Below are 17,587 nucleotides of genomic sequence, written 5' to 3' on the forward strand. Positions count from 1 at the left end.
TCCATTTCTCCGAAAGGACTGTACTATCTATTATTCCAACAAATGAGAGCCTGGTTTGGTATAGGAAGCATCTGGAATGGTTCACAAGAGCCAAAAACCTTAAGTATTCTCAGTATACAACTATAATTCGTACAAATCAATAGTATAAGATTTCAGAGTCATTAGAGGATCTCATATCTATTTAGGCGGAGACACAAGGAAAATTGTACAATTAGGGATTTGCATTTAATATTAATTCCAGGACCTATTCAATAATAATAATTCCTTAAGGCAAATTATATTTCTATCTTTATTATGTACTTTAAATCTATTTGAGTCTTATAATAAATGATTTAGATAAATTCAAAGTACATTAGCATACCCATTTGCATATGAGTATGGGGCTCAGAAAGATTAAGTAGCTTGTTTAAAATCATGTAATAATAGTAAGACTAATTGGATCCTGTAGTGTAACCCAGGCTTTTTGATTTCTTACTATTTCTTTTTCTTCTGTTAAAAGAAACCCTCCTAACCACAGAGCTTAAATGTAATTTGTGATATGAGGACTTATAAATTAAATTTTGAGATGCTTGTGTATACCTTGGAGTTACTGCATAATCAAAAGTATGTATATGCAAACTTGTGAGGTTAAATGGGGTGAGCATGAGTGGGATTCCACTGCTAATCCAGAAGCCTTTCACTTAATATTGTCTTTTTCTGAAATCAGTAAGGGCAAATTTCATTTCAAACTCTGGAGCATCCTGCATGCTCCCATGACACATTTAAGGGTATCCCTTCACACTTTGGCTCAGCTTTGACAGAAGGCATCTGGCTTAACTTACCAAGGAATGAGGTTCTCCAGTTACCAGGGAAACCGGACACTTCTTCCTGTCCTCATGAGAGGAGAAAGCCTGGCTAGCCCACTGATCCAAGGATCCTTTGGGAGTATGGAGGCCACAGTCTATGATGCTGGTTTTTTTCTCGAAAGGCTCACAAATGCCATCTCCCTCATACCTGTAGCAGAGGCTTGGCTCTCCTATGAAGAAGCACATAAGACACTTGAAGACTATGTTTATGTTTCATGGGAGAATGTAACATGAGAGTTTTTATGACATTTCTTCTCTAGCCCTCAAGGAGGACCCTGTGCTTGTTAGAGAGATGAATGCCCACTCCAAATGCACACGCCCCATATTCCAAAAAAGAAGGTTGCTGTCTCATTGGAGGAGAAATGTAGACCCTCTACATAGTAAAGTTAGAGGAGGCATTGAGACCAGGGAGAAAGCAACCACAGCTATAGGCTGGGCTTGGGAAAGTTTTCAGTTGACTGAGATATTCAGGGAAACTAGAAACAGAAGCAATGTAAGATAGAAGGGGAACGCAAGTAAATAACGTTATATATTATACACTTGAATCTCCTTCCTGGTTTTAAAGATATTAAATTATTTGAGTGATTGTCTCACTTAACTGTATTTCTTTCCCTCATTTTCCTGCTGAATTGTACTGCTTTGATTGGGTGACTGCTCTGTACCCAAATCGGTACTGGTTTCAGGTTCATCAGGGGTTACCCATGAATTACTCCTCTTAGTTCTGGAAAACCTGTGAGTGTATATTTTTGATTTGATTCATAAATAAGAAATCTGAGTTTCAGCAAATTCAAATGACATAAATGGATATGTGACTGAGAAACACTAGAACTTGGTTTGAGCCAGGCTTACAGGACACAGGTCAGTAACCCCCCGTCACTCTGAGACAAAGCAAGCAAAGGAGAAAGAAGTATTTGGAAAACACTGGTGGAGTTGTGAAGCAAATTTGCATCACTGAGCAAGTTTCAGAAGATAATTCTGCCTAAGTGAGCAGTACTCACCCTTAATAGACATGTTAGCTTGCTTTCTGCAAATGCAGAGAGCTGAGAAGTAGCTACAAAGCTATCTAAGAAGTTTTATTGCATTTTCTATCAAAATATGGGACAATTAATTTAATAGCACATCTCTAATTTCCCATTTCTACTTGAAGTATCATGGCAATAAAAATAAGATCAATATTTGAAATAAACCAACACTTAAGTACATATGCAGTAACATCATTAATAGAGTTCACTATTTCTGTAACATGTTTTATGTATTTATTTCTACACAGCACCCCCACGGGGATGTTCGAGTAATTTTTCAGCTGCTCATCAACATAGCATTATTAATTATTTTCCATAATAATTTCCTCATGTTCTTCTGTAGTCAATCTATCCCTACATGCCAGGACTAAACCACTCTTCACAGTTCATGTTTCTAAGCCTATTTGGGGTTTTCAACTCCTGTGTTCTATGAGACCTATGCCAGACCCCCAGGCTCTCCCCCGAAGTCTATCTTACCTTAGCATCTCCCCCAAAGCCAGATACCACAATCTCTCCCCGCAAAGCTAGGATCTGTACTTGCAGAATGACTTACATATGGTGATGCATAGCCTTCTACTTCTGTCCCTCTCTGTCCCTGTCTCACTCTGTCTTTATTATTATTTATAAGAGTTATGTGTATATTTGTTCAATTTTTACCCAGTGACTTCTTTTGCTTGTATATTTTGCTTTTACTGTAGGACTAAAATTGTTGTCATTTTTAAGAAACTCATCTAAAAATCACAGACCACTTTTAAAAAATATATTTCAAATGGTTTCTTTCAATCTTCTTTTCTCTCTCCCAGTGCTAGAGTTGAACCCATGACCTTCACATTAAACTACATCTTTGGTCCTTTTTCAGTTTTTATTCTGAAACAGTCTCACTAGATCACTAAGTTGTCTAGGCTGAATTCAGAAATGCAACACTCCTGTCTCAGCCTTACACAGTGCTGAGATTACAGGTAGTTACCACCATGCCAGATTTCTAGTGAAACAGAATGATATGCTCAGCATAAAATAAACTTACTGATCATTGTAAAGGATGTCTAAGGGTAGACCAACCCACTTTAACTGTACCCAGTAAGGAATTTAAATATATTGTTAAATATAATATTTAAGTATAGTTAAAACATTTAGATATAGTCTTACTGGAACTACAAGCTAAGGGCATATGAGTCAAACTTTATGGGATCAAATGTGATAGAAATAAAGTCAAGCCTGCTCTTCAGTTAAGTGAGACTTGAGCTGCACTGGCGATGCACATTGTTTGGAGAATGTATGTTTATTTTCAATATGAGACCATTATGTGGCTACCAATAAGTGACAATACAAACAGAGGTGGTATTAACAGTTATTTGTGCACAGAAGAGGGAGGTAATGGGTTCAGCGTATTCTGCACAGCCAGGCCACATCTGGAGTATTGGCTTCCTCTCTGGGCATTGACCACACAAAGCATGCCAGCTTGGGATAAATAGGAAAGGATCTGGAAACCTAATCACATGAGGAGGTGTTTGTATTGGAAAGGTGAATAATGAAGAGGCATTTCAAATATCTGAATGGTAGTCAAATAAAACAGGGAAAACGTATTCTCTGTAGTTTTGTAGCAAGGAAAACGCACTCGAAGGAGCATGAGAGAACTGAGTTCCAGGGCTGGCTCTGACGAGGCCTTGTTGCGTGCCCTTGGAAGGATCACTGAGATGTTTTAAACTTCAGTTTACAAACTAGGAAAAAGGAGGAAAAAGTGCTCCACTGATGAGATCATTTTTAAGCAAAATTGTGTGTTTCAAAGTGGATTCTTCAGTGCTAGAATTGTAAAAGCAGATGTTACAAGCCCATCACACAAGGTAGAAGGGAGTTCCATTAGAAAATAAAGCTGGATTCTAAGTCACTGCTAGGCTGTACACAGGATGGGATCGAGTCTCTAGCATACTCTTGGTATATGACAAACACTGAATTTATGGTACCACTGAGAACATGGTATATTGTGGGCATTTTTAAAATGGATGAAAGATGGGTGCATAGATGAATGGATGGATAGATGGATGGGTGGATATTAAGATTCTACGATTTCATTCTGGCTCTAGAGAGCAGGTGCATTTTGGCATTCTGCAGAGTACTTAAAACCTTAATAAATTCTTCATAATTATAATCATATCCTACCTTATTTTAAGATGTAGAAATGCAAAAGTAGGATGTAGCTCAGCAGCACAACACTTGCCTGGCAAGTGTGAGGCCCTAAGTTTAGTTCCTGGTACCTACCCCTATAAAAAATGCAAAAGTAGTTTTAAATGCACTGCTATTTAAAATAATATTGAAATATGGTTATGTTCCACAGAATTGTTGCATTGTATGCAGGCAGAAATGAAAAATGATATACATCTAAGAAACATTTTGATGGTAGCTAGAACTTTCATCAGAACTGGGAGAAGTACTGAAGGTTATCTCTCCATGTTCCAAGATCTAGAGTAAAAATCACCTACTTATTTATTTCCAGTAATGTTCTAAGACAAAGATACATCTGTCCTTCATCCTTCATGATTTTACCTATAAAACAGAGACATCAGAAGATATCTTGCATTTCCTTTGGTTTAGAATGAGTCCTTACCGTAACTGTTTGTATAACCCATAAAATTGTGCTACTCATGGAATATTTTGGTGTTACACAAGATAACTCAAGGGAAATTCTTGGTAACATTAAGGTAGGAAGTATTAACTTACAGTCCAACCTGAAACTGTAGAGCTGTACTTCCTTGGCTCAAATTCTAACTTTACGACTTATATAAATGAATTATTGAAGGGTCTGTGCCTCAGTTTAGTTTCCTTATGGTAAACATTAAACAGATAATATACGTGAAATGTTTAGTACTTGAAATACAAAATGCTATTATTTTTATTAGTATCACCAAGTTATGTGTTACACAATATTAAGAACTCAAAAAATATGCTGAGATAAATCTAAAATTAAGACATAATAATCCTAGGCAGGAACTGCTAAACTCACCCACACAGTTGAAGCCTTCTTCTAGTTTACACGCTCTTGAACATCCATCTGCATCCAGCAGGTCACCATCATCACACTCTTCTCCTGAGCTCCTGGAATTAGACATCCAGATGAAAATAAAATGTTGCCTTCTTTTCAGCCATCATCATTTTAATTTCTTAAAATTCTTCATTGTATACTTAAAGCTAAAGAAGAATTAAATAGGAGCTATGAGGATGCTCTTTTTTTTTAAACATACAGACATGTGTCCTGCTTAATCAATTTAAACAATGATTGGCATGTCTCTGAGGCTGTGAAAATTTCTGCTAACTTATAATTAAAAAAAATACCTCAGAGATTCCATTAAAAGTCCTGAAAATGTCTGTGGTAAAGGCTAGAAACTTAGAAACTTAGCTATAATAAATGGAATCTTAGAAATAATCAGTTTGTATTCTGTAATTTTGCTGAATTTGTCTACTAGTTATAATAGTTTATAAAATCAGTGGCACTGCTATTTATTATTAGCTGATTACTAAACTGGAAATCAAGAAAACAATTCCATTTACAATAATTACAAAAAATAAAATACCTAGGAACAAATTTAACCAATGAGGCAAAAAGTTTTTTTACAACAAAAATTACAAGACATTTATGAAAGAAATTAAAAGGGACATACACCCCCCACAAACACATATACACACAAAGAAAGACACCTTGTGTTCATGGGTTGTTAAAACGCCTACACTACACAAAGTTATCTACAAATCCAATGCAATGCATGTGCAAAACCCAATGACATTCTTTATATAAATGCAAAAATCCTTAAGTTTTATATAGAACCACATAGATTCAAGAGCTGAAACCATCTTGAGTAGAAATTCAAGAGCTGAAACCATCTTGAGTAGAAAGAACAAAGTAGATGGGATTGTACTTCTTGACTTTAAGTTGTTCTACAGAGCTCTCCTAATAAAACAGCATTGTCTGAAACAAAAATAGGCCCAGATCAATTGAACAGAGTACAGAGCTTACAAGTAAATCCACACATATACAACCAATTTTTACAGAAGTGTTAGGAACACATGTGGGAGAAAGGACAGGAATTTTAATATCTGATGCTGAGAAAATTGAATATACACATGTAGAAGAAACTAGACCCTACCTTTCACCAGTGTCATAAATCAACTTGAAATGGCTTAAATACTTAAATATATGGCTTAAAGGGGCTTAAAGACCTAAATATAAGCCATAAAACTTTAAAACTACTAGAAAGAAACAGAGGAAATTGTTCAGGATATTAGAATGGGCAAGGAGTTTTTGTACAAGAAGGAAAAGTGCAGGAAATAAAAACAAAAATACATAAATGGAATTATGAAGAACTAAAAAGTTTCTACATAACAAAGAAACAAAAAAGTAAGAAAATATTTGTAAACTATGCGTCTGACAAGGAACTACTTAATATTCCTCAAATTCACTGGCAAAAGAACCAAAAAAATGCAATAAGATTTGGCAATCCATGCCCCTCAAAGAAGACTTACAAATGGCCAAACAGTATATGAAAAAATACCACTAATCATCAAGGAAATACAAATGAAAACCTCAATGACATAATACTTCAGTCTAATAATAATTAATATTATCAAAAATACTATAAAGGTAACAAGTTCTGGTAAGGATGTGGAGAAAAGATTATTATACTCTTAATGGGAATGAAAATTAAAGCAGAATGGACAATAATTAAAAAATAAAAACAGAACAGAATCATACAGCAGTATGATTCAAAAATCCCTCCAGTGAGTATGTATCCAAAAGAAACTAAATCAGTATTTTAAAGAGATCTCTGTACTCCCATGTTTGTTGGGCACTATTTCCAATAGCTATGCTAATAAACGATGAAGAAAATGTGGAACATATACATAAAGCGATACTATTTGGTCACAAAGAAGAAATAAATTTAATCATTTGTGTTAATATGGATGGATCCAGAAATCAACATACTGAATAAAATAGGCTAGCCTCAAAAAGATAAGTACCGCTTGATCTCACATGAGGATTCTAAAATAGTTGATCACCTGAAGAGCTGAAAATAGTATTGTGGTTACCAGAGGTTGACAAGTATAAGGGAGAGGGAGCAATGGGTAAAAGTTGTTCAGTGTATGTTAAGTTGCAGTAAGAGAGGAGTGAGAATTTCCATCATTCCATTGAACACCAAGGTAAGTACAGGTAACAGGTATGTGCTGAATATTCACAAAGTTCAAAGAAAAGATTTTGAATGTTTTCTCTATAGAATATAAAATATTTGGTGAGATGGATGTGATTGAACATTCCACAATGCATACATACATCAAAGCATCACATGGTGCTCTGCTTATATGTATATTTTTATATTTTATGTTCAGTTAAAAATAAGTTCACTTAAATCATTTGACCCCTTACAAAGAAGAAAAAATGAATAGCTAATTTGAAGAGAAGAAAACTTCCCTATTTTATAGTTTATTTTCTACTTATTTTATATAATACGTATTTGTGTTGTATTATTTTTTATTATATGTAGTTGTAAAAGTTAGAATTTTGTGGAGTTGAATCTCCTATTTATGTACTACTAAAAGACACAACCAGTTCCACTATGAGTAAGTCTAGGGCCTATCTAGGGTTCAGGTGCCTGCCCAAACTCCCTGCTCGCACCTGGTGGCATCTGCTACATATTGCAGGGGAAAATGACCTTGAGAAGAAGATATGTCATTTTGAAACCTCAAAAGCTAATGGAATTGATGACTAAATATGGACTCAGGAGTATAAGTTGGTTTTCAGTGAAAGGAATATGGAGAATGTTATGAGAACAAAATAGATATACTTGGATTGAAACTCCTGTGAAAGAATAAAGATTTGGATATTGCAAAGTGAATGGAGGTTACTATCCTTGACTTTTCGCCATATCCAAGATGAATATACATTTCAGCTCAGTAAATAAAGATCTTTGGGACACTGAAAGTTTTTCAGATCTACAGCATCATTAATGACTCACCATAATTTAAAGGATACCTAATGGGGAAAGATTAATAATCAAATAATTATATATGCTTAACATGAATTAAAAGTATACTATGGATGGTAATATAATAATCATATCTTTTGCAGTGCTAGGGGTGCAATCCAGCGTCCTGTGCATGTTAGACGGCACTGTAGCACTGAGATAAACCTCCAGCACAATAACTGTATTCTGTACAATAGACTGGATGTGGAGAAAGGACAAGAAGTAGAAGTTGGAAGGAGAAAAGAAGCAGAAAAACCTAGCTGAGGAAATTAAGGAAACTTCATGTTGTTTTTTCTACACAAAGGCAAAGTTATTCAATGAAAAGATGTCACACCAAAGATCTAATCAGATGTGTGATACTCAGGACGGCCCCAGAACCTCATATTTCCATGTGCTCATCAGAGAAGGAGGATTAATCTACATCACTGTTTCTCTGCATGGGCTCCAGGACATAGTTTTGCAGGTTGGAAATTTTATACTTTTATTTTGAAAATAATCTAAATAATTAATACAAACATTGAATATTGTCTTTTGCAATGCTGTCAAATAAAAATGAGTCACATATGATTTTATGTATAAAGTAAAAAGATAGGAGCAAGATTAGTTTTAATAATGTATTTTATCCAGCTTAGTATACCTAAAATATCACATCAACATTTAATGGGTATAAAATTATTGATTAACTATTACTTCATTTTTGCATGTTAAGTCTTTGAAATTGGATGTGTATTTTTCACCTGCAATGTATCTCAATTTAAACACTTGGTTTTTGTCTAGGTTTAATACAATTTATATGTTAAATAGTAGATTTACTCACTCAAAATTATTTCAAAATTTTAAGTAATACTTCAAGGTTTTCCAGTGGCCAAAGTGAGTTTCAGTTTTTAAATTAAATTATTTGATATCAAATAAAATGAAATGAATGAATAAAATGAAACTTCTTAGCTGCATTTGCTACATTTCAAAGCCTCAAGGCCTACATGTATTGGTGTGTTCTATATTGGACAGCACTTAGGTGATTCATTTCTAAGTCAGTACTGCTCAAAATTGCAGGGTCCTCCTTTGTTTTATTGCCAACTTATACACAACTGTCTTAAGCTATTTGTATAATTCCTTTTTATTTTAGTGTAATAAGGTACCCTCATGTGAGGCCAAGCTAGAATTCAAAGATTTCTTCCCATGCATGAGGCAGTAATTACCTTACACAGAAGAAATGCAGATAGAAGCTTAAAAGTGCATTTTGATAGGGAAATTTGTGACTCAGTAGTCAAAAAGTGCTGTATCTGCTTCAAAGCATAAGAGTAAAGGTATTTGGTATTCACCAAATTAAGAAGAGAGTCCTGAGCCGCTTTTTGCCCCACACCACCCAGGCAGCAGTAGTACCCTAGGTTCTCATTGGCATCACCGGAAAATGCCCTGAGCAGGTTCTATAGTTTAGGGCAGGGTATTTTGTTAAAGGAAAGCTAAGCCAGTACAGCAGTGATAACCCAAGCTTCAAACATCTTGACTTGTGCAGTGCAGACACAAGATGAAGTGGCCAGAATGGAGAAAAACACAACAGCAGCTTATTCTGCACACATGTGAAGCATCTTCAGAGAGAAATTCCATCTGAGCTGCAGGAAGGAGAGAGCAGGTTGAGCCTGAGCTAGGCAGAGGCTGAGAGCGCAGGGCAACAAACCAGCAAGGATTGCATATTGAAGGTATCTGCAGTATTTAAATACAACAAAAGCCATTATGGTAACTATTGCTGATTTTGTAAGGTTTTGAAGTCCTGTATCACTTATACTAGTTTATTTTGATTGGTTTTATTCTGTTTTATTTTCCTTGGTTTTATCCTCCCTAAAATAAAAAAATAAAAATAAAAAAGTGATTTCAGTAGCTTCCATATATAAACGACATCTGGAAACATTCAGTGTCTGCATTTCTGCTCAAAGGAGTAGGCTTACACTATGGTTTAAAGTTCTTAGACAACTGAGAAGATAAACGATGCTCAGTGTTTGTTAAATGTTGGGATAGAATCCCAAGAAAGGATGCAGAATTGATTCCCATTAGGGCTTTATGATGCAATATATTTTCACCTAGTCTGAGAAACACAGAATGTAGAATAAATTAAGTGTCTGGCCATTCAGCCTCCTACTCCCAGCAACTCTATGTGAATAGCAAATTAGGCTTGATGAACATTAAGAAGAGGTTGAATAAAGTGACCAACTGCTATGGTTTTCCTGAAACTGGGGGTTTCTCAGTTCTAAAATTGTGAAGGCTACAGAGAAATCAGAATGAATTAGTTCCCCAGGTTACTATCAAAAGGCAACAGAGAAAAGCAGAGGGCATTAAGAAACTATAGGATTGTTCCCATCTTTACCTTAGTGATGCTAACAGAATAGTTGGGAATTACATTGTAATTATGCTCTCAGAGGTCAAATGAACAACTGGCTTTCCTCAAATCACATGTCTAACTAGTGAAACCACACAGCTAGTCAGTAAAGTCACAGAGAAACCTTCTTCAGTGTAAATTCCTTCCTAAATTTTGGACCCACAGTTATTCGCTGAGAACTTAAGAGGACACCATAAAATCAACTCAAATAACTCAGCACTCTGGGATGAATTCTGAATAAAACTGAGTCCCTCCATAATTATACAGAGATATCAGTGAGGTCTCAAGATCATCATCAGATCCCAGAGTTTGTAATTTCGACTCTAGGATCACACAGCACTTTGCCTCCTACATTTCCAATCAAGTCAAGGCCAAACTGAAGGCTGAGTCCATTGATCAGAGCACATCAGCATGACCTCACCCTCATAATCACCCCCCATAATACTCACTTTTGCACCTTCCCATCTCCACAGTAAGGAGCTCCATGGATGTGGTACAGAGGAGGTGAAGGTTCTCCCAGTTCTGCTCCAGCTTTAGCCTGAACTTGGTATTGATACATTTGTCCAGGTGTGACTTCCCTGTGAAAACCAATGGGTTTGTGACTGTGACATTCACAAAATGAGACCTGGCCTGGATCATTTGCAAAAGATTTGAAAGAATTTAGGGAAAATATTAGGGGATCACAGATACTAATAATGCTGCATTGTCTAAAACAAAGATCAGGACACAGTTCTGCATAACATTTGAAACATTTATTTATGTATTTTCTTATAAATTTTACAAGGTAGATATGCAATAAATGCTTGCTGAATTAGCATTAAATTAAGAGTCTTTGACATTCTAGAAATTTGGTATGTGTGCGGGGTTTAACCAAGTTAAATACAAAATAATTTGTTCACTTGAAAACCAATGCTCTGTGTGTTTGAAGTGAGCAAAGAAACTTCAGATGAAGGCATTAGAGTGTGGGATCAGTCAGGGACCATCCTAAGCCTGTGGATCACAGTTTTCTTGAGATAATTCTTGTCCTACAGAGACAAAACTCTTAGGAGTAAGAGCAACTGTTTCATGAAAGGAAGTGAAAATACTTTCCGTCACCAATTTAGGGAGGAAAAAATTAATTAAAAATACATTACTCTCTAACTCCAAATACCAAGAATGATGCCTTCATGAAAGATAGGAAGAGTTTATTAGCCTTCCCACAGTCAAATGCAATGATTAGGTGACCAACGTGAGTGGTAGGACATTTAGGAGAACAAAGTGCCTGTGAAAAGGGGCTGCTGCTTCCACAGACAAATGCTGTTCTTTTCTTAATTTTGTCCAATGCTGGACATGATTGGAAAATATCACCACAGTCAGCCTGGGATGGGGCTTATTTAGAAGGACAAGACATCACAAGACTGCTTGAAATGCTGGGAGTGGCTCTCATTCATCATCTGCAGGGCCTTCTGCTTTAGCAGACTTGAGCTCAACCAAAGCGCCTGTGTCCTCTCACCTGATGCAGAAACCAGCATGCAGGAAATGACTTAAGGTTTCAAAACTATCTTCCAAAACCTCTATGCTGGCCTTTAGGTATTTTAATAGCAGCAATGTACAAATATTAAAAAGTTTAAAATCTTCAAATTAGTTTTCCTTTTGAGGGAAGCAACTTTTTCACGTCAGTGCTGGCTATTGCTACAGCAAAACCAGTTTTAGTTTTTAATCAGTGTTGATGGTTTCCCATTACAGGTTTCCATCAAATTTCTTGCCCAGCTATCCACAGAGTCTTACACTGTTTTTTAACTGTGGAAAGGTCTGAACAGAAACATTATCATGTACTGTGTCTTCTTGTGGGAAAAACCTAACAACAGGTAGCCCAGGCTTTCAGTGATCTGAATGTGCTCTTAGGAAGAAGGATGAAGGTAAGATTCAGAAGGAAAACTGAATCCTCAGTCTGACATTTACTAGCTACTCAACTAAATGGAAGCTCAGTCTTAGTTTTCTATCAAGAAAATGAGATATTGGTTCTAAACACTTATGTACCTGTGGATGCTGTTAGATTACAAATGCCATGTTAACCACTTTACTTCAGACACTCAAAACTTTATTTTGTTTTATAACTCACCCCATTTGCATTAGTATTTCTACCATTTCACTATCCTTTAATTCTAATTAAAGTGTAAACATGGCAAGAAAGTGTACTGAATCTCAAGGTGGACATTTTTTCGTAGCTATGGTAGATGTCACATGATCATGCCCATCCCCAGGCTCTGATTTCCTTGTGCTAGTGGACATTATCTTGAGTAATACAAACCATAGATTTGAGAAGTTCAAGTAATGAGAACTGCTGCTAGTAACCCATCCACTGCCATGAGAAGCAGCTCAGTCCAGGACCTGAGACCATGAGAAGAGTCCTATTCATCCCAGTCACCGCAGCTGTCTCAGCTGAGGCCTCCAATACGAACATGAAGTCATCCCACACCATCTGGCTCTGGCCAAGTCAGTCCAAAAGAAAACACCAGCTGATCCATAGAATCATGAAGAATGTTTGTTGTTTTAACTTATTATACTGTGTGATGATTTTTACTGTCACAAAAACTGATACAGCACCTCTGATAAAATTTAGTTTTATCTTGATTTTTCCCTCAGTGAAACTTTTGAGGAAAATTACAACATGGTGGACATTTGCCTTTGGAGATTGCAGCCTCCTGGATCAGAAACTAAATTCCATATAGATAATAAGTTTATCTTTGTGTCCTCAACATTGAGCACAGGATACTAAAAACACGGCAGAACTCACTAAATGTAAAGAGAAAGAGTGAAAAGAAAAGAAAAAAGAATTAGAAGAGAAGGGAAGAAGAGAAAGAGAAGGAGAAATGAGGAAATTGGGAATAATGAAACACATTCTGAATGGATCCTAAAGCTGAGTCCCCGTGCCTGGTGGGCCAACAGCATTTTTGTTTAACTATTGTACCTTTGAATGGTAGGAGCTACAGCAGATTATTAGAAAGCTAGATCAGAATTTAAGTTATTACCAGACAGAAGAATCTGATTCTGATCAACATATTTGCAGCAGTCGCATTCAATCCCCTGGAAAGCTCTCACACAAGAGCCTCTTTCCCACAATCCTAATGATGGCATCAGCACTCAGAACAATGGGCAAATGTGTTCTTCATCTCAGATATAACACTCCTCGGTAAAACATGCTTTCAGATTTTCAACGTTCTCCCAACCAATGGCATGTCAGATCATTAAAATGTGGAAACAGAAACAACCCGATTGGCCCACAACCCCATGAACCCCATGTTTCAAATGGCCCTCCTGCCCAACTCACGTGTCAGTGAACTTTCTGTGAGGATGTGTCACCACCATGGGTGAGCCACTGGCAAAGGGAGGCTCCCGGATAACCTGGTACTTCACAGGCTTGCAGCCAGAACACAAAGGACTATGAGGCTGAGAAGTCAGGAGGGCAGCATCAATCTCCATCCGCTCATCAAATGTGTAGACTTTCACCCCTGAGACTCTTCCATCCACATGCAGTTTGATGGTGAGAGGTGTGTCACAGAAAGTGTCTAAAGGGCCCAGGTGCACAGACTTCTGGTTTTCCAGCAATATCTCTGTGTCAAACAGTGCCTGGGAGGAATCCATGGAGAGGTAAGTTACCCAGAGGGTGAGGGTGTCAGCTGGGACCGGGTATTGGAAGAGCAGCTCCAGGCTACAGCCTTCTGGAGGGCAGGGCACTGTCATATTCATGTGGTAGAGGTGGAGCTCAGGACTCCAGGCTTGCAAACTTGGCTCACAGGGCTGATTCACATCAGGAGGCCCTGAGGAAGAGGAGCAGAAATACAAGTCAGGAATCACCAATTCAGATCTAAAATGAGTAGCCCAAATCAACAGCCCGATGAGCAACAAAGAACCAGAGACTTGGAATTCCTATACAAGTTTCTTAGTTTAGAGATTCCATCTTATGTATTATTAAGGACAAAAGTGTGATGGTGATAGCTATGATGAACAGCTTACCCTATCGCCTCTACATGGTGCTTTAACAAGGAAATATGGCAAGAAATTGGGAATGGTGTGACCAGATCCTAGGTAGAATCTTAAACTTGATGCAGACAAGTTAAGCTACGCCCTTCAAGAACCCTTGAGCAGGAAAGAATTTATGATAACATAATGCTTCTGAAGTCCAATGTTCATTTCAGATTTCACTACACTTTTTATAGTGCCCTTCACAAGACTTCTTTCATCCTCTAAGACTCCATATTGGCACCTTGGCACCTTAACTGTTAGCCAAACTTTAAAACATGCATTGGCATTTCCCTTTAAGTTCAGGTATGTGTGAGCAAGTAGGTAACCCCATGAAGGTAACTACCAGACACAAGCACACAGGACCAAGCAAGTAAAGGAGATCCAGTAGCTGAGTAAAAAAATGTAACGTGAAAAACAAATCACAAATATATTACGGTCAGCCTGTGGAACTAATCCATATAAAGTGGTCTTCTTTACAACACGTGAGGAGAATTAGAGTGAGTGCTGACTTAGAAACAAGCAGAGTTAGGCTCTCGCTGGAACCATGTCAGTATCTGTGAGGCTGTGGCAGGCCCTTCTTCCTAAGCCTTGACTTTCTTTCTTATAAAACCAATACTATTATTTAACTCCCCCCTTAATAGGTTAGTATGAAAGATCTATATAATGTTTCATGAAAATTATGTGTCTGCCTTTTCAAAAAGTAGAATCATAGAATCATTCAGCATCTGGAAAATACTTTTCCAAAGCCCAGAGAACTGAAATTCGTGTGTGTGTGTGTGTGTGTGGTGTTTTATCTTGTCATTATTGGTTTTTGCCTACATTGTAAGTTGACTCATTTACTCATCCAACAAAAGTTGACTGTGGACCACCTTTGCACCTAGTGTTAACCTGGATATTAGAGAACACCCTGTGTCTCTGTACCTTACAACTGGGAGGTAGATAAAATGAATTATAAAGTATTATTTCAAGTAGTAATGTCTTTGAAATAATGAAAGAATATAAAGAAATAGAGAATTATGAGACAAAGCTGAGGGCTATTTTCAATTGTGAAGCTAGAAGTGTTTTTGCCATCAAGATAAGGGAATGCATCTAGTTCAATTTTTGGCTCCCTGTATCAGTTAGAAAGTAATTGGTGGTCAGTAAAGTGTTTATTAAGTGTCATTAACTTTATTTTGTCATATCTGTGAATTCATGTCTGTGCATAGTCTGTTAAAGATTCAGTTACTATTATTGGGTATATTTTAAATTTGACCAAGACTTCAACTATTTCAAAGCAAAGGAATCTCAGTTTTTCTTAGCAGAACTTTTCAATGCTTATTCCAGAAATCTACTGGAGCAAAGGCCCTAGAAAAGGTCACCCAGCAGCAACACTGTTAGAAGATTTTCGTTGTGACCTTATGTTATTCATGAAGCAGAGGCCCTAAAAGTCTATTTGGTTTGCTTCAAGATATAAGAGTTGTAATCCAGAACTTAAAATTCCTTTCACCTCAACCAGATAACTTTGAACTTTCCCAAGAATAAAAAGAAAAAAAAAATTCTGGGTTAGAGAGTCAAACAGGCACTAAAGCCCCAGCACAGAACAAACTGTTTGCCACAGAAATGTCCTTTTATTAAATGCCAATCTCTACATGAGTCCAATGCAGTAAATTTTATATTCACTTTCCATTCTTCTCTGAAAGCTCTCCTCTGAAAAAAAAAATCCTCATATACAATCAATCACACAAGCCGTCCCACTCCAGCTCCTCCAGGCCCTGTCACTTGAGTAACAGAGAGCCCATGATGACATCACACACTACAGACTCAGACCACTCTTCTCCTTTTTTATGGTCACAGTCAAGACTGAAAAATAATTCAAATAAACTGTGTCCAGCACATCTTACTGAGTAGCTTTTTTTTTTACTCTTAAGAAACACAAAGGGGGAAAAGCAAAGACAAAACATGATGATTATGGGATCACTGAAGATGACGATCGTGGAAGAAGCCATTCATCAGGAAGTGACAAAAGTCACATCAACAACATTTCCTGGCCTAAAAATGAGACATAACTCATACCAAAACCTGTCTTTAGGGCCCAGATGTATATGTTCGAGTGACTATGTGACTGAGAAGTTGGGGGAGGGATAGGAAAAGAGATAACAAAAAATATCTTCCCCCTCCAGGAGCCTAGCTTAGATCATATCCAAAGCACAACCAGTACCAGTGATTAATAGGCTCATAAAAATAGCACAGCTGAGAACGAGCAGTGTGGAACACCTAGTCCGTCTTACCCTCATCCCTACTCATGCAGCCAATGTGTAATCATAGACTGCGGTGGATTCTCTGTTATTTTCTTGATACCGAGCAGGGAGAAATCACCTTGTCCTGTCATGTGACCAGGCAGCTCTGGGGAAAAGTGGACCCTGTCTCACCTTAAAGTCACCCCTGAGATCAGCCAACTTCTCTGTCCTGCTGAGCTATCTGCTGATCTCTGCCTCTTCACAGCTATGAGGTCTCCACATTAGGCACATATGGGACATTTGGGACACAGAGGCACCAGGAAGTCTTTCTAAGGCTAGAGATTTCCAACAACAAACACACCAACATACACACACGTGCACATGCACACAATACCAGCCATTCCCCGCCATGCCATTACTCCACCCTTTGCCTTTACTCTCTTTCTCAAACGCCACTGTGGTAGAAATCAAAAGTCATGGTACTTTACCCACAGCTTCTTCTGGAGTCCAGTAGCCTGAGGAGTCACATACCCGCCTGGAAGAAGCAGTGTGCACATACTGACGGAAAGTCCCGTCTTCAGAGCAGGAGCCGCACATGCTACCTGAGGCCCTGGGAAAGGGAAGGGTGAAGAGGAGAACTTGTCAGATAAACTGTGATCAGGAAATTGGGAAGACCTTAGCAGGGAAAGGTGACACTAAATAGTTAGGTCCTAGAGGGCAGCTGGACACACGATTATTTCTCATTTTCTTCTTGTATAAACCTCATCTTTGCAAAATTCACAATGACATGAAAAATCTCAAGGTCATGAACGGGAAAAATACAGAAAGGAGGGCCATAGCAATGCAGGTGGGCAACCTCTGTCCTGAGAACACTAAACATAAAATAATTACAGCCTGAGTCAACACAAAACTCCTTTCTACATTGACTACCCAGAAGTCATTAAAGACCACTTGCATTCCCCCCACTAAGACAGATGATAATTTTCAAAATAAAATTTTAGCTATGTGCTCCCATGTTTTAAACTCCCTATTTTTAATTACAAGCATTTTAAAAAAAGCTAGGTGAAATACGTTCCTTGGCTCTCAAGTGTATAAAAGGACATATCTGAATTCCTTA

The 17,587-nt window shown here is 37.5% G+C and overlaps 1 protein-coding gene across 1 annotated transcript in view; it reads right to left on the minus strand.

The window, feature by feature from the left end:
* The window catches only part of Pappa2 (pappalysin 2), a 253,321-nt gene that overhangs the window by 122,353 nt on the left and 113,381 nt on the right, over positions 1-17,587 (minus strand). The window contains exons 7-11 of the mRNA XM_003474655.4: positions 16,959-17,080; positions 13,560-14,049; positions 10,699-10,827; positions 4,866-4,957; positions 822-1,015 (exon numbers count right to left, since the gene is read on the minus strand). Of these exons, the coding sequence (XP_003474703.3) occupies positions 822-1,015; positions 4,866-4,957; positions 10,699-10,827; positions 13,560-14,049; positions 16,959-17,080 (1,027 nt within the window). The remainder of the gene's footprint in view (positions 1-821; positions 1,016-4,865; positions 4,958-10,698; positions 10,828-13,559; positions 14,050-16,958; positions 17,081-17,587) is intronic.

The sequence above is a fragment of the Cavia porcellus genome, unplaced genomic scaffold (genome assembly GCF_034190915.1).
Source record: "Cavia porcellus strain 051 isolate PalLab524CR breed Dunkin Hartley unplaced genomic scaffold, mCavPor4.1 scaffold_29, whole genome shotgun sequence".
Taxonomy (NCBI): Eukaryota; Metazoa; Chordata; class Mammalia; order Rodentia; family Caviidae; genus Cavia; species Cavia porcellus.